At 42.0% G+C, this 24,539-nt stretch overlaps 1 protein-coding gene across 4 annotated transcripts; it reads right to left on the bottom strand.

The window, feature by feature from the left end:
• Positions 1-145: 145 nt before the first annotated feature.
• On the bottom strand, positions 146-22,892 carry MFN1 (mitofusin 1). 4 transcript variants are annotated; one of them, XM_027647229.1, is made up of 18 exons: positions 22,777-22,892; positions 22,147-22,268; positions 21,199-21,334; positions 19,776-19,938; positions 19,010-19,134; positions 17,459-17,567; positions 14,795-14,902; positions 13,999-14,152; positions 13,805-13,872; positions 9,196-9,317; positions 7,613-7,739; positions 7,237-7,341; positions 6,217-6,319; positions 5,029-5,258; positions 4,371-4,526; positions 3,670-3,866; positions 2,343-2,477; positions 146-1,650 (listed from the first exon to the last, which is right to left on the bottom strand). In XM_027647229.1, the coding sequence occupies exons 2-18, from the start codon at positions 22,259-22,261 to the stop codon at positions 1,581-1,583; spliced, it is 2,223 nt and encodes a 740-aa protein (XP_027503030.1). In that variant the 5' UTR covers positions 22,262-22,268; positions 22,777-22,892; the 3' UTR covers positions 146-1,580. The 4 variants fall into 4 exon arrangements, with proteins under 4 accessions (XP_027503030.1, XP_027503032.1, XP_027503031.1 ...); XM_027647231.1 differs by having other exon boundaries at positions 22,792-22,809; XM_027647230.1 differs by lacking the exon at positions 22,777-22,892 and adding an exon at positions 22,723-22,739.
• Between the last annotated feature and the right edge of the window lie 1,647 nt (positions 22,893-24,539).

Here is a 24,539-nt window from a genome sequence, read left to right on the forward strand (position 1 = left end):
ACCTGTCAGTGTTGTATTAGAGCAGCCTCTGGGACATGGGATGGGAGATGGAGCAACCTCAGCAGCTGGGACCTACCCTGGATCTGCATTCCCTGTGGGAGTGAGGTGCAGGTCTTCACCTTGGACAGAGCTGCAAAGAACTTAATAGAGCACAGGGGTAGTACTTTTTTTAATAAACAAGTGTAGAACACATGCATGTAAAGTTTTATCTTGATACAATGTCAATAAAAATGCTCCAGAAACAGAGCATTGATACACAGCTGTGCCCTCACCACACCACAGCCAGGCTGTTACTCACAGCTGGATTTCAGAGTTTCCCTCAAACCCCCAAGAACACAGGACCAAACACCCCAACACAGTGGTGGAACTGTTCTTTGTCTTCCCATGACTCCTCTGACATTACATCTTCCATCCATTTCCTGGTAAGATAGCCCTTAGTTACTGGAAAACAGCAACACCTTGGAGCTGAGGATTTCATTTAGTCATGTTAAATAAATGCCATAAAAATACATAAATACTCTGAAAAGGGTTTTTCTTTTAAAATAATTTTAAAAAGTCTAGTTAGAAAAAAGTAGGTGTTGAATGACTGCAGATGGCAACAGCAGAATCTTTTCCTTTTTTAAAAAAGAGGCTTTTCATTACTGGAGGTGAGCAAAGAAAAAGGACTTCAGCACACCTGCCTGGAGTGTCACCTAGAGCAGAACCAAGGGACTGGTCAGGGCATGGTCAAAGCCCATCTCTTCCTGTACTCCCTGAGTCCAGCAGCAGGAGCTCTAGGTCAGTCCTGACACCTGAGCTTCCCCACCCAACCTGCACCAATCCAGACCAGACCATCTCAGCAAACCTTCCTGTGCCTGGCTCTGACCTGCAGCTCACCTGACCATGGTTCCAGCCCAGCCCTCACAGGCAAAGGGCCATTTCACTGCTCTGACAACTGCAAGAAAAGGTTCATTTTTACTTAACCAGTGCCCTCTTGGCTAAGTGTCGTGGCCAGATACCCCTCTATCCACTGCATTTCATTAATGCAGTTTGCCCTCATCTTTCACTGCCCTTTGAGGAAGAGGAACTGCTGCCCAGCACACTGGCACTTGCTTTCCAATCAAGTCAGGAGTCCTTTCCCCATTCCAGAGTTTGTACTTCCCTTCACTTAACAAAATCACACCCACATGGAAAAGCAGCACCCTCCATCCCTGGCTTATTCCTAAGCAGCTGAAAGGAGACAGTGATGACTGTGATAAGCTCTAGCCCTGCATAAGCTCCTGGATGCCAGGAAGTAAGAGTTGCCACTGCTACATACTAATGCAAACCAGTGAGGATTTGGGTTTTTATTGTCAAGTGCCCAAAGAAATTTAGTGTTTAAAGGTAATTTTTAACCCAAAATCTGCAAAACAAACGTAACACTTGGAGTAGCACAGCTCTTCAGTCTGGTTCACCATCACAGTCCAAGTTTTACAATAAGTGTAATCAGAGTAACATTTAAAATATAAATCATTTCATGTGGCTCCACAGAGGAGAAGTGTCACCTGTAAAATTTCTACTTTGCCCTACAAAGGATCACTGGGAAGGTTCGCAAGGACATTTTATTTACTCTTTTGAAGGAAGTGTTTTGTGAAGCGATCTAGTTCGTTCTCAAGGTGAATGGCCTTATTTCTGCAAAACAAAAGCAAGGGATTTGCTTCAGTGCAGGAACATCCCAAACCAGAATCGATGTCTGTGTTTCATTTCTATTCTTCTACTGAGACCCACAGCACTAACACAACCTAAATGCAGGTTTTTCAAAGGGGTGTGTGGGGCATGCCAGATATTCACCCCACAGTGGTGGTGGATACTCAAGTCCAGGAGGCAGCAGCTCAGAGCCAGAGCAGCCTTACAGTGGGGGGAAAGAACAGGAAACTATGGGTGAGGCTGCTTCCAAATCCCTAAAGCACCAACTGCTGGAAGTTTCTCCTCTGCAAACACCTACTACTGGCACTAGAACACCAGTACTGCACCGAGTGACTCAACACAGCACAGCTGCTCCCCTGCTCTGGGGAGGGTGCTTTGGGAAGGTGCCAACCTCAGCTACCTACAGGAGATTAAAATTCTGGAGAAAGGCTACTCTCCCATACACTGAAGAGAGACAAGGGTAAAGATGATCAAAGAAAGAGTATTTCTGGAGCTTTGCTGATTCACCAAGATAGCAGCAAACATTTATTTAACTTACCCAGAGCTGCTCAGGGTATCTCTGCACACCCTTCTGCACCTAAGCCAGCCTAGTTCAGCTCCAGAGGAAGAGCTGGCATGGATCACTGTGAAGGCAGCAGGGCTAAGACATGCTTTTGGCCAGTCACACCCAGACTTACCTCAGCTGCTTGGAGTTGCTCTGTATGCTCTCCAGTTGATCTATTTCTTTGGAAAGCCTAGCAATTTCTTCTTCCAGGTTTTTCTGGGTAATATCCACCTGCTGACAGAGCCGAGCAAAGGTAGTGGCCATTTCCCTAAAGGGAAAACAAGTTCGTAATCATGATTTAAGGAAGTCTGTGGTACCAAAAAAAATTAAGAAAACAACTCAAAAATCATGTGTCATTGGAGTGTGCAGAACACAGAAATCAAAGTCTCCAGCTCTTAAGGGATTACAGAATAGCAGAAAGCAGGAGAACTGTGCATTTTTTAAATTAGAAAAAGAAACCTTAAACATACCAAATGCTCCTCAGTCTACACCAACATCATGTCTGGCCATTTTGCATAGAGCAACCACAGGTACAAGCCTGAGATGAGGCTCTGGCTAGACTCAGAGGTGCTGGAGCAGCCCTGTGCCCCAGACCTGCCCACTGAGGCACCCCATCCTACTTGTCCCCTTAGCCAAATGCTCCCAACCCCATTTCCAAGACTCCTCCTTACACAAACAGAAAACAAACCCAGTTACCACCCTGGGCCAGCACCCAGGCTGTCCCCCAGGAGAGGAGACATCCTCTCCCCTCTCTACTTCACCTCACTGGAGCATTGGTTTGAGTCCAGCTCTTCCATGTCCTCACAGAGACACACAGCTGCTGGACACGGGGGTGAGTCTCTTTCCTCTGCTGAAGCTGAAATCTGTACTAGTAAAGTATTCCCTGAGCTAAACAGGAGAGGTGTTCTGCACCCTGGGGCTTAGGTTTCATCAGCAGGTCTAATTTTCTGAAATAATAATTTAATCAAAATAAATTGTTTCAATAAAAGAGTCTGAGGGAGACAATCAGCCAGACATTACTTTGCAGAGACAGGTGGGGAAAGATTTGGGAAAGAGAACACAGAAAAAAAATCCAACAGTTCAGAAAGGCTGTCAAGTTCCTCTTCTGCAGTGCAGAAGAATCAGCACTGGCTACTCAGAACTTGCCCATCCCAACTCTTGGAGCAGAAGCTCTGCTCACCCCTACAGGGACTGCAAGGGCAGAACAATCCACTGGAGCAAACTCCCACGTCTCCACCATAAGGTGCTGGACAAAGAGAGTCACCATCTAGAGAGCAGCTCACACAGCCACACAGAGATGCAGCCTTTTCAGGTGGTAATTTTAAACTCTCTTCCAACTTCCTCATTATAAATGCCAAGGGACACTAAAGGTGCCTCCTCTCATCATGCACACCCAGTCCCCACAGCCCCGGGGTGACAGACACCTGTCCCAGCTTGGGGACAGCCCGTGTGACACTTACTGCTGCACCTGGTGGCTGCAGTTGGCACTGGTGAGGCTGACAATCATCTGCAGCTTCTCAGTGGCGTAGTTCACAAACTGCTGCTTGAAGGCTCTCTCCTTGGCCCGCGTGGTCCAGGTCAGCCTCTCGTACAGGTACAACAGCCCGTACAAGCTCAGCGAGAACGAGATCAGTTTCCAGCCTACAGTTTTCCAAATCTGAAAAGGAAAATCTTCTTCAGCTTAAACAAACTGCCCCAGAGAATTAAATCTAATTCCAGCCATTTTTAAAAAAATCATCTCTGTGGCCCCTTTCACCGGATTAGTTTAAGAAAACATATTGTTTCCATAATATTACTGCAGAGCAACACAGCTACATTCCCATGAGCTGGCCTCACTGGCATGGAGAATGTGCAGGTTACAGAAGCCTTGTTGCTCTTTCATGAAGGAGGAAGCAAAGCTCCCACTAAATCCAAACTGAATCAGTTAAATCACCATTTAATTCAGACACTGAACACAGATCTATGGTATAGAGAACATGCCCAGCTCTCCTCAGAGTAGCTAAACTGATTCTCTCACTACAGACTGACTGTGGGTACCCAGGGCACTGCATCTGGCTCAGTGTCAAGTCCCTGACAGGCTCTGTGGTGCACCCCAACCAGACAGACCAGCCTGGCCTCTGCCATCCCTTCCAGCACAGGGAATGCTGCCAGTGCTACTTGCCACTCCGCCAACAACGATGATGCTCATGGAGGTCCGAGAGGTCAGCGAGGCTAAACTCAGTACCAAAGGAACCATAAAGTCATCCTGGGGCACGTTCTCTGGAGTTACAGCGGGCAGGCTGGCGGCAGACGGGGTGGTGGCTAAAGGACGAGGGATCTAGAAGATGGGAACAGGGCAGCCTGAGTAAAAAGCATCAAGGAACTACACAGATGGGTTTTTGTTTTATTTTCATACATTCAGGGTTTGATCTACTGAAAGAAAACCCTTCAGCACAGAAACCTGAACCGGACTCCTGAAGAGCAGTGGAGGCTTTGACATGTCCTTGACCAATGGACATGGGGTTAAAATAAGGGTTTCTATGTAGGGTTGGATCTAAGGATCCAAAAGTTATGAAGGGAACAGGCTATCTAAAGGGTTTAATCCAAAGAAAAACAAACTTGTGTTACAGCTGCAGAAAGTTCAGGAGAGATTTTTAGTTCCATTCTAACCCTGAATGTAATCCAATAAAAACAACCCTCACCAAAAACATTTCAAACAAAGGGCCTAGGGGAAGGCAGCAGCAAGCATGTAAACAGCACAGGCAAAGAGTAAAAATCAATATATTCTCATCAAGGTAAAACAAGGCACACAATGGCAGCCCAAGCTCCGAAGCACTCACTTGTAGGTTTGGATCTACTAGTCCCAAGAGTACTTTCTGAGCTTGTTTAGGACCTAAGAAACGGTTTACAAGTGAAGTCCATCCCAAAGAAAAGTGGAACATGATATCCTCTTGAAAATCCGCACACAGGCTATGACAGTTTAGATCATAGCTAAGGTCAAACTTCCTGCATGGAATTAGCAAGTGGAGCTGATTCTGAGCACTAGAAGGCAACAATGGTTTCAGATTTTCTAGAAATAAAAACAAACAGTAAAGACTAATTAAAAGCAGAGCATATTCACAAGCAGCATCCTTGCACTGCTGACGAGCTTTGTCAAGAATCTGAACTGACCACTTCATTATTTATTTATTTATTTGTAAAGTCGATGGCATTTCAGCAGGGATGACCCCAATAGAGCAGGCAATTTATTGCTCTGATATAAGAAAACACTAATGAAAATCAACTCACCAAGAAAGCACTGCTGGAAAAAAGGGCAGATTAACTGAAAGACCTCTATCAATGGTCAAAAGATAAGGACAGACTAAGAAAGAATTGATTTATCCAGCAGTTCTGTGGTGCCATACAGAAAAGGCAACATTATTGCATTAAGAGGACAGAAGGGTTCACATAATTTCATGATCTTGCTCTGAATCTTTATTACCAGGAACAGATCAGTAGAGAAGGATGTGCGATAAAGTTACTACTTATAAAGAAAAAGGAAAGAAAAGGGAGTGCACAAGTCTTTTGTGAAATGATCTGCTTTGCATTCAGGATCTGGAGGGACCTAGGGAGAGGATTATACTGCAGAAACATTTCCTAATAATTAGTGTATTTCATATGTCTGTTGTGGAAGCCAAAAGTTTAAATGGGTTTGTAAAAGGATTAGACAAGTTGCCAGAGGACAGGTCCATTGCTACTTGCTTAAGCCACTAATCCAGATGCAGTATCTCGGTTCAGAAGTCCCTGAAATGGGGAGGGATTGCTATACTTACCCTGGTTCATTGTTCTTCTCCCCCAGCATCTGCTACTGGTCAGTATCAAAGTCAGGGCACTGAGCTGAACACTCAGTCCTGATCTATACTGGCTTTTCCTTTATCATTTATAGCATCAATGTTAAAATAATTTTCTTTATGATCATGATTTAACACCGAGTTTTCTTAGATTGTCTTTAAGTGAGAAATGTTAACAGTTCTCCTCCCTCCTCTTACCAATCATCTCCTGCTGAGACTGGTGCATTGACTGATTGACTTCACTGGAGCAGCGGTCAGCCAGGTTCTTCCCCAAACCGTCTTCTATATGTTTGTTCAGTTCCTGAAGTTTTATAGAGAACACATGCTCACCAATTTGTATTTAACTCATTTAATTTATACTCAGTTACATTATACAGAGCACTGACATGTTGCACACTAAGCACTGTTCCTTACAGTGGGAAGAAGAGCAGGTTACCATGGAAATACCATGCTTTCCGACTGCACACCAAAACCTAACTGAAATGACACAGGGAAGACTCTCCTGTGACTGCAATCATTAAAGGGGCACATGGAAAAGTCTGTACTTCCAATAACCTGTGACACTGGAAAGCCACTGAACCCCTACCTACTGCCCTACAAAGCCTTTACTGTGTCATTTGATGGGGGCCAATTTCACTGCTCTGCAGAGACAAACTACTCCCACCAACTGCTGTGGGGGCCTGCTCAGGACACTCTGTTGAGCTGGGACAGCACAGATTGTCCCGAAAACACAGTGCTCCCAAGTGATCCAACCAGGCTGGAAGAGGTGGGAGCTATGGCAGTCATTCCTCAGCAGCAAAGCCTGAGCATAAGAGGCTAATGAGGGTGTACAGGTCTTAAAAACACTAAGTTTGAGGAGGAATTTACAGAACTTTAAAAAAAGTCCCAGTTTTTATTAAAAGCATTGGGTATTTGCAAGCTCATTTTATTTCTGGATCTATTTGATTTTAGGTGTAGTGAAAATGATTTATGCTAGGTCTTTATTTACTGGAAGTAAATAAAGGATGGTTGAAACAAAAATTAATTTCTTTCCAAACACAAAGCAGAAAATATTTTTAACCTTTTCCAGTTTGAGGTAGAGATATGCATATGTCAGAAAGCAAAAATCTTGCAATGCCTAAAGTGTCACATAAAATGCTACATACATTATGAAAATACAGAAGTAGAAATTAAGGGAAAGACAAAGAGCTTGACTTCAAACCATGCAAGAAAACTTACTGTCTTGTAGAGCTTCAGCACTTGAGGAGAAGGGTGAAAATCTGAATAAAATTCATCAACTAAAACTGAAAGTCGGCAAATCTCATCAGTCATGGCAGAGGAGACCTGGAAGAACACAGAAAATACTTTATATGTTTAAATGTTTCTCCTACCTTTTCTAGTCAGAGTGAAAACACACTACTGCATGAACTGTCACAAGAAACGATTCAATTACGTGACAGGCATTTTGAGGGCTGGTTTTCTTTTTTTATGTTGGAAAAGGAACATACTGGACATTTCAAACATCCTTTGTTCAATGGGTGGGCTCGTAAAGGAGCTGCCTGACAGAAGAGGCAACACTTGGACGTGGGAGGTTGTTCACACTGCCATTCCTTACTTTGTTTTCGACCTCCTCAGTAACACGTTTGATTTTTTCCTTCGTATCTTCGGTCAGAATGTTCAGCTGGTTTCGAACGAAGTCCAGTCTGTCCTTCTGATCCTCTCGCTCTTCCATGGAATGGACTCTAATGCAGCAGAAAGGAAACCACCATCACCAGCAGGTATTCTCCCAGGAATGAAACAAGCCCATACCCAGCTAATGGTTACTGAGCAGCCACAAGGAATCCAGAGGAATCCACAAGGAACCGTGGCTGACCAAGGCAGAGACACTGCCCCGAGGGGCTGCAACGTGGCTGCACTGACCAAACGTAACTCAAGTTACTGCGTTTGGATGTATTTACAAAACCAGCATTTTGAGTCAAATTGTTATCACTGTACACCATTGCAACTAAAAAAGGTGTGGGGAATCAGAGCTCTTTAACTTAAGTCTATCCTGATTAAAAAAAAAAAAAAAAAAAGAGGATAAATCTGATCAAACTGCTGCTCACCAGCAGCACTCAACTGCTCCTTAACAGTGACATCAGTCTGATGCAAAGCAAAGGGGATGTGGCAAAAACCTCAGCACTAACAACTCTCTTCAGAATTCCTTGACCTATCATTTAAGCAAAAATTCCTGAAAATCTAGAGCAGTTCCATCTTGAGGGTCAGCAGAAACAATAAACAGCAATTCAGACTAAGAGGAGTCACCACAGACATTTTGGTAGGTCAACTGACAGAAAGAAGTAGAATATCAGAGAATTTTCAAACATTTCACAGCATGTTTTCATGGGATCTGACAATGTGAGACAAGTCACTACGTAAACAGTTTGTAAAAGCTGACATATTCGGGAGGATGAGTGTTTGACAGCACAGTGGAGTCTGCTGAAACATAAGGACACACTATTGACAGGTAGAAAGGATGTATGGGAAGGATTAAACGTCACAGCAAGTTCACTGTGTATAACAGACAAAGGGTAGCAACAAAAGTGAGGAAAAACCCCAGACTATGCAAACCTCAAAGGATACATGGAACTATCAGACAGAGCAGACAAGCTGCTATCATTAGCACTACAGGATTACAAAAGCAAAGAGAAAATACAGATATTTAAGGATACAATCTGGAAAGGGCCAGAGGCCAAGACTCTGTTAGCTTGGGCTTGTCTCAACCGTGACACTATTATTATCACTTGCTAATTAGTGTCCACATCCTCTCATTTATTTTCTCAGTGTTACTGTTAACAGCAAACTTAGGTTAAACAGGCCCAAACGTCACCTCTGACATGCTGCATACAGCTAGAAAAACTTAAAATTTCAAATATTTCTGAAAAAAGATTTGAAAACCCAGGGACTGCAAGTCAGTAACAAAGAACAACAAAGTAAAACCAAGATCCCTGTATGGAAGTTGGAGACCAAGGACAAGACTGAGCAAGTCAACAGTGGTAAGACTGACACACTGACACACCAGAGAAGTTTTCTGTTTCTTACCAAGCAGGAAAAGTGAATTTTAAAGTCCACAAATGGCCCAAGAAAATCACCAGCACAGAAATGGCTCCTCAGAGGATCTGGACAAATCAAAGCCAACCAGCCCTCCAGCCCACCTACCTTTTCTCTGCTGCTGCCACGTTTATGGTGTCCATAATGTTTTTCACAGTATCTATTATCTGTTTAGCTCTGATAGTGTGCTGTTCAAACTTGGTTTTCACGGCTGACTGCGAGATACACTCCTGCGAGGGGCCCAAGCCACAACACATTACTGCAATTCCATGCCAACACACTCAGGAATTTCACTGTCAGAAAGCACATGCTGCCAATTTTACCAAGAACTTAAACCAGTGGGAAATAAAAAGGGAGAAAGTATAGAGAAATTAAACAACAACAGAACTGAAATCTCAAATGAGTTTATAGCAGCAAATCTGCCTTCGTGTTCATTCACAGTAATGTGCAGAGGTTTTCAATCTTTTAAAATAAATCAATAATGTAAAGAAAGAAGAAAACTGATGAATACTTAAGATAAATCTATCTCTTTCGAAAATTTTCCAAACTATCTCTTCAGAATTACAAATGTCAAACATAAGCACTGGTAATACAGCCTGGCTTGAGTTTTCCTCATTGCAGTACATGTTCTCAGTTTCAAGAAGCAGTTCTGTCAATGAAATTTGACGTGCTCAGGTCAATACTGACCTGAACAATCCAGGAACAAAATATATAAGCAGGAATAAGAAACAAGGGTTTTCTCACAGGATAAAAAAAAATTGTTAAGTAGCCCTTAAAATATTAGCTTATCTGAAGATTACTGAAGTGTTAAATGAATGAGTAGAGAAAGCTCTAAAGACAGAATTAATCAATCTTGAATACTAAAAAGTGATTCAGAAATACAGGACAGTGACTAAAGGGATACACAAATGTTCAATTTGGGCAAAAGCAAATCAGTTGCAATAAGCCATAAATTCACACTTTGACTTTTTTTCAAGCAACTGCACATCCTGAGTTACGGAGCCAATTAAATGTCAGAATTCAACCTGCACTGAGGCACCCTGAAGTAGCCACACTTTCCGTGTTTGAGGGGAACAAGGTAAGCAGCCAGTTTGCTTAATCCAGATCTATGGGATTTTTAAATCCTACCCAATCTGTGGATGCACCTTTCATAGCAGAAACAGATTTTGGCTGGTTTTAAAAGCCTTGCCTGTGACCTTAGCATATGCTGTAGTAACAGATTTCAGCTATCTAAAAATAATAAATCAAAGCAAAATAAACAAAATGGGTAAAATATTCCCTGTTCCTCGACGAAGCAGATCTAGAAATCAGCAATGAAAGGCCAGAGTTTCATAAATATCAGCACATTGTAAGAGCTAGACTGGGCACAGAGCAAAGAGTCTTCCCAACGTTAGTAGGTGGCAGATAAAAGGATGAGAGTCACTCACAACACAATCAGAAAATCCAAGTTAGAGCACTAGGAAGAACACAAAGGTTAGTTAAACAACGGGGAAAGATAAGAGGGGGACAGCAGCAGTTTTGCTGTTAGTCTGTAAATAAGTATTTACTGAAACAAAGATAAAAGGTGTGTTTCAACAATGTAACCAAAACCAGTTACCTTCCAGCCCACTTCCAGTACAGGACAGCCATTAGGTGCACAGATTATTCCACCCCTGAGCAGGGTTGGGGAGGCTCACTCAGGCTCTGCCATTCACTCCCATTTACAGCCAGGAGCACTGTTCCACCCTGCCTCCCTCCTCCACTGCTCCCCACACCACTTCTGACACCAGTTTTTTTAAGAAACTTGGGAAACACCACAACCTGAGGCACGGTGAGGTTGGTTTTATGTAGGATATCCACTAAGGACTGGCAGTGTGGAGGCACTTCTTTGCTCTTTGATAAGGTGTTTTCATGTATCTCACTGTAAAATTTCAAAAGACACCCTTTCTTTCTGTTATTCCATAATATAAAAATTCAGAATTGATCCAAGAATTCAACCCTTTAAAACTGCCTCTTTTCCTCTACTGCAATACAGTTGACATACAAAGTAGCATTATTTTTTAAAGCTACTATATGAATCTCTAAAATCTTCATTTCCCCACTGCTTACAAGTGTTTTTAGTAATGTCTACAGCAACTTTTCTTTTAGCAACTTTAAACACCCTCTGCTTTGCAAAACACCATGTATTTTTGGAAGGATTTTTGCCCTCACACGCAAGTCTGCATTAATGTAGTTACAGACCTTTCAAAAATAGTCCAATATTCTTCTCATATCATAACAAAGTGGCACTGGTGGCCTGCTTCTAGATTTTGGGGTTTTTTTAAGATTCTAGCTATACTGAGCACCTATCAGTCCTGGAATGAACAGGCTTTCCCATCAACTGACACTAAAATCAGGAGTGTGGAAGTACTGGAGAAGTAACAGTTCCTCTTCTCAGCCCACATGGAAAAGAGGAAGAAGCTGCCCAATTTTAGTGAAGACAGAAGCAGAGTGAGAGAATCCAGGAGGAGCAAATCCAGCAGATACAGCCCGGGGGAACACAGCACACGTGGATGGGTTTATACACGAGGTGATGAGATTGCTCAGAGATGGGAGCTGGACAAAAGGGTGTCAGAGGTGTTTGGGAAGTCTGAGCAGGGCACCTGGACAGGGACCAGGAGCTAAAGGCAGGACAGACAGACTGAGGAAGGGGAGGGATCAGTGTCTGACAAAGACAGACAGAAGCATCTGTGCTCTCATCCCTTCCTTTTCACACACTGGAGTGTAATCCAAGAGTCTTGAGACTTGCAGCTCCTCTGTCAGGAAACAGAGTAAATGCAAAGTGCTTTAGGCAGAAGTGTTCAGGCTGTACTCAGGGCTGAATTTGGTCTGGCAGTGCACAAAGCAAGGTATCAGTTTGTTCCCAGACTGAACACAAAAAGTTCTACCTGGTGCATGATATTCTTCATTAATACCTAGCCTAGAGCTGGCAAACATAACCAATGACAACAGCATGCTGCTGTCAGCTACTTTATCAGCTCCACTGACAGTAATTTGAGTGCTAGGTTTCAAGACTTCAGACCTGGTGAACCATTAAGTATCAGCCTTGCTTTAAAAGCATATAAAATGCCACTATAACTCAAGAGACTGCCCACAAAACCTGAATGTGAAAGAGGCTGCAACAGCAGACATTGAAAATTTAAATTGCTTTGGCAATCTTAATATAGCACAGCTGTCATTCTCTTCAAATGGTGGGATCACACTCCTATTTAAAGCCATTCATTGTGATTTCAGGATGTAACACGACTAAGCAGGGAAAAACATTACAGAATTCACTCTCATGGCTGGAGGCAGGTGTGCAGCAAATGAAACACAGAATGTGAAACAAGAAATAAGGTTGTTTTAAGGCTATACAGTGCTGTCACATAATTGTTCCTTGTCCCAGCCTCTGACACAGAAACCTGTCATGGTTATGACCCTGTGATGGATGATTCTCATTGTGGTGGCCAACCTGTGACATCTGATTTACATGTGCTGAGCACTCACAGGTACCACATCATTTAATAAGTAATCATTCATCTTAACATTGAAATATTCCAAGTGTTAAGTGCTTAACTGTAATTATAAGAGATTTTGTCAAAAAAGCTATGGGTACAGCCCATGGCAAAACACGATAATGAACAATAACTGATTTAGAAGCCAAATTTCCACTTTTTTCCTACTGGCTCAAAGTTTCCTACTGTAACTCTAAGGACAAAAATTACAAACAAAAATGCATGTTTGACTACAGCTGATGACACAAGCAAGAAATGGCATGCCTCCTGGATTCAGGCCCTGCCAGTACTCTGAATCAATCATTTCAACAATTCAAGTCATCTCTCATAAGAGCATGGATAAGGATTAAATTTAAACTTTAGTCTGACATTTTCTTGCTTATGCAAGACCAAACCAAGCTATTATTTTAAAACCTTTTTGATACACACACATCACTACATAACTCAGTTTTGCTAAGGTCAGATGGGTTTGTTGTAATGCAAGAAGAAATACTTTTCAGAGACAGTTTGATTTTTTTAAATACACTCATACACAAAACCATTGAGGCATGCCCAAGATGCCTCCTTAAGATCTCCAAGAATGGCTTTAATTAATTAGTTATTAAATTCAGCAAGTCAAATGGATCCTATCATAAAGGACTCACTCAACTGTCCAGCCAGTCCTACTTCTGCAGAAACTGTAAATTCCAACTATGAATATGGCTAGACTGAGGTGGAAGTGTGGATTCTATACAGCACAAAGGATGCAAAAACAGTGTTAATGCTCAGAGTAACAGAGCTAAGAGGTACATAATGGTGATAGATTCAAAACTCTGGCTTTAAAAGTGCAAGTAAATATTTAGATTTATATTGGTGAAACTGAATTTCTTACTAGAAACATTCACCAGCACATGGCTGTAAGTGGTACACACCTTTTCAAGGGCATCATCTCCTTTTATATAGACTATACTGGTATTGAGATCTCAAACAAGAGCTAAGAGCTTTGGTCCCTTCCCTCGCTGAACAATACTCCTTTCCAACAACCACCTGCTGCTCAAGGTGAGAAGAGATGAACAGAACACACAGAAAAGGCAAAGCTGCAGATGGTTTAAATACCTTACACTCCTTTGCTAACATGGGTAATGCTCAGTAAAATTAGGCTAAGCATAAGCAAAAGGTACCTCTGCAATAAAACCCAGGCAGTCTAAAAAGCCCATCATAAATACCTCAAATATCTGCTCAAAATGTTGAAATTCCTGGAATCTTGTTTGAAATCCTTCAGCAAGTGCTCCACCTGCAAAACATAATGGACCATAAGGGAGACAGCAAGACCTCACAGCAGTGACTGCATCTTAAACACTTTCGTTTATCAGGTTTTATGGTATTTTTCTGTATTTCAGGAAAAGCAGTTCCTACACACCACCCTCTGGCATTCCTTGGGCCTTCTGTCTCCTGGCACTCAGAACTTCTTTTGCTGAAACAAAAAAGATGCGGTTCCTTGCTTCTACAGGATCAATAACTTTGAGCTCGTCGACCAGGAAAGTCAGACAGCGCTCCATGTGCTGCCTCCGCACCTGAGGAAAAGGTAAAAAGCTCATGAGGGAAAGGCAAAAACGGAGCTGTCAACAAATCAGAGTCAGGAACAGATGCTGAACCACCCCTCAGACAGCAGATGCTGCCAATCCTACTGAGGCAGCAGCTGCCTTTACTCATTTAAACAGAGCTGGGTGCAACAATATTTCCTTCTACAATTGTATTTGTCAGAGACCTCAGCTCGTTACTGGGGTAAACACTTCATTCCCCACATACACAGAGATAAGTCTCACTGTGGGCTGGCTGCTGTTGGGAGACCTGAAGAGCACTGAACTGTTCACACCTAACGCTGCACTTCACCAGCTACTCTACACAGGTACAGATGTATGAACTGTACCCTCAGGCTGCATCACCACTACAGAAATAGAAGGTAATACAAAGAAGATTAAAAACCAAGCTTAACTGTGGAGGAATAAGGTTCTAAAGAAGTTTCCCATTGTATTAGCTGCCTGCACATATTGCCACTTGAATTGCAGGCTGCTTTTTGCATGGAACAAGGAATAAGTTAATTTCATTTTCTGACCATGTAACTTATCCTTTTATTAATAAGACAAAGCTAGTGTTTCTGTATTAATATGTCTTAATTAACTGTAAACCCAAATAAGAGTCACCAATTCACTCACATCTTCCATGTACTCTGGTTCTGATGCAGAGGCATCCCATCTATTATTCAAGATGAAGATGTTTGGCTTCGAAAGTCGTTCATTCACTTTATGGAAAAAATGCTTCTCCTAAGAATTAAAACACAAACAGAAAACTCCCCAGACATCCAAACCAGAGTCATACATTCTTCTGTAACAGACTCTGAAGTTAATTCAGCTTTTTAAAAGTTTATCAAAAAGAATTCATCAACATTAACCCCCACAGATATCCAACACAAAATAGGCTTAGACAGTTCAAGTCATCAAATGCCTTCAAACCAGTGCCAACGCTGAAAGTCAAAGACCTTGCAAACTTCACTAAAAATGGGTGCAAATACAAACCAAAAAAACTTCCAGAACAAATAGTTCAGAAAAGGTTGGAAAATAAGATCTATTTTTCTGTAAGTCCTTCATATCATTCACTGCCATTTTTTTCCTTCCTTTTTTCACTCTTACCATCTCAAACTTCATCTCCTTTGATACTTCAAGCCTCCTATTAAAATTTTTTGCACTTGTGTGACACTCAAAGCATTGCTGGGAAAGAGAGGAAGGGAGAAAGAGCACACAAGATCTGTTCAGTTTTTAAGTAAGATGCCTGGCTAAAACTCTGAAGTCTCTCTTATTTGAACTACCAACATGTCCCTGATCACCCTGTCAAATCTGATTTTTATATCCAGAAGAAAAAAAACCCCAAATATTCTCTAACTATATTCTTCACATAGGCAACATCAGTTAAAACTACAGAGAAGCTACATTTCCTACATGAGAATGTAAGGCTTGAGTCACAGCAAAAAAGCCATTGATGAATGTCTTAGTTTAAAAAATTAGGTGCATTTAGGTCCCTTGCCTGTACCTACCACCCATCATTGCTGTTTTCATAGCCATAATGAGTAATTCGTGATGGAGTGAATCCCCACTGAGCACAGCTGAAACACAAGAGGTCCCTGTGCTGCCATGAGCTTTTTCAGGCAGCAGGACACCACCACATATCCTGGACACAGCACTGGAGATCCATTAGTCTCCATCGGCCAGGAGCAATCATGTGCAAAGAAGATCACTGCTGCAGAAATGAGAACTTTGTCTGAGGAGAATTTATGGGGGAATATTAGAACAAGCATGGTTTTGCAAAACACATCTGTGATAATATGGCAGAATAATGCCAAGTGTTCTCAAACCTGTTATGGCAAGAGGCAAAAATAAAGCCTACGGAGGATAAGAACACAGTTGTCACATGCTTCACCTGCAGCATAAACCTGTGCAGATGAAGAAATTACCATTTGCCACAATGCAAAGAAAAATACAAATGCTTTTAAGTAGTTACCTAATTGTTAAAAGCAACTTCATTTGTGTCTACCAGACTGAAAAAACAAAAAAGAGGAAAGAGCAAGAGAGCTTTTTACTGAGCCCAAACCTCAATCACGACTGAAATCTACTTCCTTTCCCTCCGTGCTCAGCATCAAGGGAGGATTTATAGGCAAGGCAACCAAAAACCTCAGCATGACTTTAATTGCCAGACTAACCTGTTTCTGTTCAGCAGCTTTTGGCCACAGCCAACAAGAACAAAGATTGGCCAAAAATCACATTAAAAAGCAGAGGAGCACTTGTGTGTCTGAGTGTTTAGGAGCAGATAAAAACAAAATTAACAGAATCTTCCAGTAGACACACAGGCTATTCATCTTTCCTGCATATTTATTATCTCAGATTGTTTTCAGTGGTTCTTTTTCTGAACAAATGAAAGAGATCAAATTTGGGCTTTTCTCTGTTATTCCATTACACCAAAATGAAATCTGGCACACAGCTCCCTATTATTTCCAGATTTCTATACAGCAACCAGATGTTCACTGAAACATTTTTTTCCCGTCTTCCTTTAATTAAAAAACCCCAACAACTATGATATGCACATAATGTGAACAACTTCTAGATTTTGTCCATATTAAAAGCCAAAGTGTCACTTCTGAGATAATGGGGAATGTAAAGCCACAGTTACATCAAATTCCCTCTTTGCTACGGATGCTGCCAGAATTTTCCTTTTCCCCCTCTTCTAAATTACATCTCTTGTATTTGAGGCTTTGTGGATTCAGCTCAGGAGATAGGAATGTCATGTTTTCAAACTCCTTTTATGTTCTCAGATTTCTACCAAACTATTCTTATTTGCTAGAATGCAAAGAAATACTGTCTTTGTACATTCCACTCTATTGTATTAAAAATCAAGGGAATTCGCCCTCTCCTGAGACAGGAACACATGAGGAACAAGGCAGAAATTTAACTTCCCTCACCTACTTTGTGCATTGTACTGAACTTCTGGATAGGAAATACTCTATAATGTCTTTGATAATACAAGTGTCTTCACGTGAGAAATACTGACAAACTGTAAAGCAAGACAAGCACTACAACATCTATTTATCCAAAAAGCAATTTAAATTTAAAGGACAATTATGATCCTCAAGGCACAGCAAGCAAAGCTGGTAAGAAGCTTGGTTCTCCTTTCCCTAGTGAGGGATACACATGGTTTCTTGCCTCCTACCCCCAAATCCTATTCACAAGATCCAAGTGCAGTGATTCACCTCCAGTAAAGGTCTCAGCTATTTCCGTGATGCAACTGCTGAATATTTCAATGAAGAAGTGTAAAATCATCGCACATCCTACCGTGTTCATGAGAGTTGATTCAGAGTTGGCAACCAAGACAAACACATCAGCATCCAAGCAGAACTTGTCAATCCAGCTGTCCAGTTCTGTAGTGACATCTGTGCCAGGGCTGTCGAGAACAAAAAACACAAATTCTTATTTACACAGCAAAGGAGTACTTGATTTTTATAAACTGATAAAAATAGAGTGGGATTGCCTAAGGGCCTTGTAAGAAGATACAAAGCTTTATACCTTGAGGCTGCTGCCTACATCAAGCTTAAGGTGAACACAGCAAAAGCCAATTACCCTCTAGCATTTATCAGTCACTTGCTCATTAGACCATCTACTCATTACAAATGTAATTTCTAATTAATAAGTATTAATAAGCATAATTGCCAAGGAAAGTGACAGGTAGTCCATCAGAAACCCAGAGAGCCTCACAGAATTGTTCCCCTCCCTGTATCCTGAGGTTTAGATTTTAATCAGAAGAGACAGTGGTACATAAAATATTTTTTTCAATAATAAAGTCTTACTTTAAAATGATATGATATGAAAGCTGTACACAGATTTAATAAGAAACTAAAATGAAGTTAAAACTATATATTTTATTTAAACTGACAGTACTAAAGTGAAATATGAGCAATAAGTCACGTTTGCAAACCTAAATTGTTGCTGGTTCAAACTTCCTCAATTTAACAGTAAAGAGATTATTTGCTCCTTCCATGTACCTGTTTTATCAGAATCCAGGCTCTTTTCCTCTCCCTTTACATTTCACCTTCAGCAACTGAGACCATGCAGATCAAATCATGCACCCAAGAAACCAGTGATTTCAAAGGCACAAGATTAGAGACAGAACCAAAAGCACTGCAACTTATTAGAATACACCCTGGCTGTTATTTGGTTGGATATGAAGAAATCATACTTAAAATTTCACTCACAACTAAGTGAATTATTCTCAAATTCAATCTATATTGATTTACAAATTAGGTATAAATTACCTAAAAGTCTGAAAATCTATTACCAGGTTATCCATACCTCAGTGGCCAGAAATAAGTTCATTTGACACAGACAAAGCAGCAGCTTTCAGAATTCTTTCAACACACCAACTGTAGGAAATGCCAGCCCAACACAGGGCACACACAGCTGACACTCACAACCATGTTCTGAGGTCACCCACTACTCTGGTATGTAGACACTTATCAGAAGCTTTTAAAAATGAAGTCCAGGCTGCTTTATACTTCACATGATCAGTTTGAAGTGTCTAAAGAGAGGAAATGGGCAAAAGGTTGTTGCTGCAACAACCCTATTCGTGCTTCCATACTGTTTGTTTTAGATAAAGTATCCTCAGCCAAAAGCTAGTCCCTTATTCAGCTCAGTCACAAGACACTTGACTGTTCCAACTGCTACAAGCCCAAAATCAGGGAGGTGATGGCAGGCATCAGTATATTCAAAAGAACAAACTCTGTACTTTCAAACAAAAAAAAAAGCTTTTCAATACTTTTGAACCTAAACTAGTCTCTTTTCTAAACATTCTAATGGTTGATTTCTTTAAGAAATCATTTCTACACATACCTGTCCACTAAAACCAAATCATCTCTCAGCAGGGCACACTTTGACTTGGGCCAAAAGACGTGGACGAGACAGCCAGCTTTCAAATCCTTATCCATGTGAAGTGCATGAGCAAGCTGATTGACAGTCTAGAAAGAGAAGACAAATATGAATATGCACCATGAACAAGTCTGTACACCAGTCTAATTTGCCTCTCAAGCAAAGCTGGACAGGATCTCTCTGGAAAAGGGTAACAGAGTTCATACTTTGTTCTGGTGAATAGTTGAGAATTTTTTTTTTAAGCTCTTCAAGCCCCCAGTGTCTAAAGAACAAGTTGTGCCTTGAAACTCAGACAGGGTTTTCTGTGGAGACACAAAGTGGTGTATTCTCTCCAGTGCTGGAGTGTGTGACACTGAGCATTCATGGTGAATCTACCTCAGAGGTTTAACATACCAATGCCAGCAGCTCAGAAAGATAAGCACCGTAAGTCCAAATTAGGGGCACATTCCAAATCCTTAACAAGTAACAGAACTTACTCTTACTCCCATAAAAATAAATCACTCAACATATGCTCTCCTACCATAAGACATACATTTAGTTGTTCCTCTGAAATAGCCAAGAAAAACTGCCAAGTAGTCCATTTGTTTCTTCTTCCCTCCTAATTAAGAACTTTAAAATGCAGAACAAGTTAGCCTTATTCTTTTGTTAGACTTGAAATGGTTGCTAAAAGACAGACCCTTTGAGGAAAAAATCCTGCAAAAAGCAGTGTGAAATCATTCAAGAAACATACCTTGACACTCTTCTTTTCATCTGACCCTTCTGTCATAAGATAAGCCTTATCTCCATCGGTCCCTTCCACGCTGAGGAAGCAGTTTGTTGTGTGGCCAATCCCACTAGGAAGTACCTTATCCCACAGCATTGCATTAATGACTGAACTTTTCCCACTGCTTGTTCTAGAGGGATAGAAAATAAAAGCCCTTTGAGCAGAGCACAGCAACATTAAACACACCTTTGTCCTGAACTGAACAGCACAAGCTGTTATGGGTACAGAGCTCCAGGCCAGCACAGCACAGCTGGCCAGGAAAGAGTGAGGAGTGTGGAATTAAAGGAACTGGTCCCCAACTCCAAATTCTGCAACAACTCGAAGTACTCAGCAAAGTTCTACTTCACATTAACCCTCTACCCCTCACCCATATATATCTGAGGTTTAACTATTACACAACAGCATGAAGTTACACAGACTGTAATTCATTTTTGAGCTCCTTCTTCTAGAAAAAGTTCAGTGCTCACTGTATGAGACTTAAATTTATTCAAAACATCAGAGGGAGAGGAAAACTCTCTTTTTCCTGCTCTGAACTTCTGTCCTTTGCAAAAGCAACTTTCATTACACACCACAGCTTGTAAATGTATTCAACTTTTACCTTTGTGAAATATCAAGGCTGAGATATAACAAATGTCTTTAATCCAGAACTTTTGAGTTTTTCTTTAAATAACTATTTTTAGCAAAATGAAGGCAAGACCACCGTTGTACACATTATTTCCAATACAATTCTGGAATTTTTAGAACTAAACCATGAAGATTTATACTCCATAAAAATATGCAACCACACACTTAAACGTAAGCACAGAAAAATCAATCTCCCTGAAGGAAAGGGGACTAACAGACCTCATTGTTACTGTTATCCCTCCACATCATCACACAGCTCTATCAGACTAATGATACAACCCACAAGGTGACTGTCTCTATTTCTCTTCAGCTGCTTATATACAGAAACATGAACAGCTCATAGTTCAGTTCCTCAGCACCCGTGAACAAACACAAACAAAACTTAACAACAGATACAGCCCAGAAAAAAAATATTAAATGAACAAAACCACCACTTAAAAAAACCCAAAAAAGCCATCCTGGAGAAGATGACAACAAACTCAGGCCTTACCAAGTCAAATAATGGATGTAGACAGGATAATTATTTTCCAAAGTTTATCAAAGAAAACCATGTAACAAGACATAGGTAAATAATATACAGTCAGGAAACAAGAAGGCATCAAAGAAATATTCAGCATCAATTAGGTAATTATGGTTTTATGTACTACATTTCATACAATAACTTTACAATGAAGCACTAATTCTAGTGCATTTCAATTAGAAATACAAACATTAAGCTCTACAAGGAAAAAAAATCAAATTAAGTTGTGGTAATTTCGTTCATTACCTGCCAAAAAATGCCACTTTCATGTGTCTCCGTGAAAGCACCTCACCAATGACTGCCAACTTGTTTTTATATGCTTGTATTTTTGCTAGTTCATCTTCTGTTGCTACACGCTCAAGCTCTGGGTTCCTGTACGTGGCTACACACAGAAAAGAAAAACATAAAAGCAATCATATACAGAGTACATGCTCTGTAGTACAGGGCACAGGTAATCAGCACTTCACATGCCAACAAAGATCACTGTGAATTTTAATTACGGTGATAAAACAAACCAAGCAAAACCTCACTACAGAAAGTGATATCAGCCCCTGTAATTTGATAGCTCCACCACAAGCACTTGTGAAGTCATGACATAAATCACTTCATATCAATCACTAATCTAACTGCTGATTCAGTAACCCTGTGAACACAGCCTGCTGTCCTCACTTGCCCTGCTCTTCGGGACACCTGCTTCCTTCAGAAAGGAAAGCCAGGACCCCTCATGGATACACCAGCTAAGTCGGGCTGTCTTCTCCCCACAAAACTCCCAGGGGTGATGAGGAACCAACTCCACGTGGCCACACTCACCCCTTCACGCTGCTAACACCTCTGAGGGTGTGACCAGTGGCTCCTGGCATGACATCATGTTGACCTACTTTCCTACTGAATAATGGGGGAACATGTTTGTCCTTCCTTCTATGCAAAAGAAAACACAACAGGACTACAGGTGGTTAAGCTTTCACCCTCACGGAAAGGAGGCCACGCTGCCAGTAACTTAATCAGCTTTTCACCTATGTAACCACGCCAGGCATTCCTGCCAGCCCACATCGAAAAAGAAAAAAAAGTGTCAAATGAAAAATGTGGCTACTTTTGTAGGCGCGTGTTTATACTAACAGCACAATAACAGGTAACATAATGTACACTGTGCTGCTGCAAAACATACTCGAAGTAAAGTTTAAGGAGAAAGCTCACCCTCCACAAACGCTGCCCCCTCAGTGACATAGTCCAGCAGCTGGTCGAAGATGGCAGTGATGGTCTTTTTGGCCAGCACGAAGTGCTTCAGCGGGGAGACGGAGCCTTCTGCCATGCTGCTGCTGCAAGGGAAGGTGTGCAAAAGTGACCAAAACACTCGGCACCCCCAACTTATGAAAAGTTACATACAGCCATTGAAAAAAACCACAAAACCAAAAAAAGGGCCAAAACTCCCAAATCAAAGCCCTGAACACCAACGAAGGGTAGGACGCTCAGTTTGCGCTGTTCGTGCCTATCTCCTGCCCTCATCACACGCGCCGAGAGTGGCTGGCGAAAGTTCGCACCGATCTGGATCCGTCCTGGAAACACGAGACTTTTCCCTCATCAAACGCGGCTCCAGCCTCCGCACCGCCCGCGGGTCAGCGCTGTGCCCCGGGCAGCGAGGACGGGCCCCGGTCCCTCACGGAGCCCGATGACCTCGGTCCATCACGGAGCCCCGGCTCTCCCTGCTCCCTCACGGACCCCGCTGCCCCTGGCCCCCCACGGAGCCCCGGCTGTCCCCGCTCCCTTACAGACCCCTCTGGCCCCGGTACCACACAGAGCCCCAGCTCTCCCCGATCCCTCACGGACCCTGCTGGCCCCGATCCCACACGAGCTCCGGCTCCCCCCGCTCCCTCACGGCCCCGGCGGTTCCCGTCTCCGCCGCCGGGACGGGTGGACGTCACGTTACGTCACTTCCTTTTCCTCCTCCTCTGACCCGCTGTCAACCCGCCTGAGGCGCCGCCATCTTTACTGCGGGCTGAGGGCGCCGCCGCCGCCATCTTGAGCGCGGGCGGGTCGCGAAATGGAGCCGGGCAGAGCCCGGGAAACACTGGGATAAGCACCCAGGGATCGAGTCCACAGCACCACGGTTTTATCACACACAGCTTCCAAGAGCTAAAGAGCACCGATAATTCATGTATTTGATAGAGGAGCATTAGAAAATGAGAACCACAGTAAAAAATCGGTGACAATGAGCATTATAGAGACCACATCATTTTGGAATTACTAATCTGCTGTATTTTAAATTCTTGGAATAATTTTTGGGATGTAAATTTTGTTTTGGAGCCAACAACGCTTCATATAAAAAAGTTCTTTTGCTCAATAACAAACATAATCCAGGAACCTAAAACACACAGAATCAGACTTGTTAAGGTTGGAAAAAAACCCTAAAATTATGGAGTCACACATCAAGCCTAAAGGTTTAAAAGTCTGAAAGGTGAAGAATCAAACACAAATCACTTGCCAAAGCAATCTCACGACTTTGCATAGCTTCTGGTCAGAATGCTGTTCCTGAAACAGCCGAACTTTGCAGGTACCAGTGAACAACTGGATGTCTTACACTTACTTGTCTCAGAGAAAAATAACAAATACTGGCATACTCCTGGTCACCACCGTTCACTTCTGTCATTCCAGGGATGAATGACATGAACTGCTTAAGCTACAAGGTGCCAGGTCTGTGGCAGTGTCACAGCAGCTGCTCATGTGCTCCCAGGTCACCTCAGCGCAGCAATGTCAGAGCACTCACCTTCCACTTACAGCTTCACCTAAATAAAGCACCCTAAATAAACCACTTTCCTTTGATGGCAGCAACACTCTGTCCTTGGCGTCCACAGCCATTACTTTCAGCCTTCCAACTTCTAGACAGACTCATTACCTATTTTTCCTACTATTTAATATCTTCCATGCTTTAATGTGCTGATTTTGTGGACACTGACAGTCTACTCGTGTTCCTTTTTAAAACTTTAACATAGGACATGTTACTCCTGTACACTTCCATTTACTCTCTGATAGATATTAAAAATACTAACATCAGTCCCTCATTTATAAAATCTGACCTAAGACAGCCTTAGATACACTTCCTATTTAGACACTGTGTTTTAGTTTGGAATGATTTGGCTTCATAACATTCCTATGGGGTATTGTTTTCATTCCCAGTTTAGGGATTAGAAATAAACCAGCTCAAAGACAGACATGAAGCTATTCAGGAGTCAACACTTAAGTTTGCTGTATCACAGGGCTCCCTGCCAGTACAAGACACCACCTCTCCTGTTGGGGACACAATGCTTATCTACAAATACACACACTTCTTAAGCCCATTTGTTTTATTGTTTGGTGTTTTAATGCCTTTTTTCCAGTTCTTGTCACTGTCCCCTGGAGCAGCTTCTCTCCACAGCTCAACTGTGCCATTCCACCTGTGTGTCATCATCAGGAACAGGGTTTCAAGTAAGCCAGCATATCCCCTCTTGGATATATAAACAAAATTAACTTTTCATATAGAAAATAATTCTCATTAGTGTTTCATTAACTATATTATTGCTACCATTTTAAGCCAGTCAGGAAGAATGTGTTCA

Source organism: Corapipo altera, unplaced genomic scaffold (genome assembly GCF_003945725.1).
Source record: "Corapipo altera isolate COAL_440 unplaced genomic scaffold, ASM394572v1 113, whole genome shotgun sequence".
NCBI lineage: Eukaryota > Metazoa > Chordata > Aves > Passeriformes > Pipridae > Corapipo > Corapipo altera.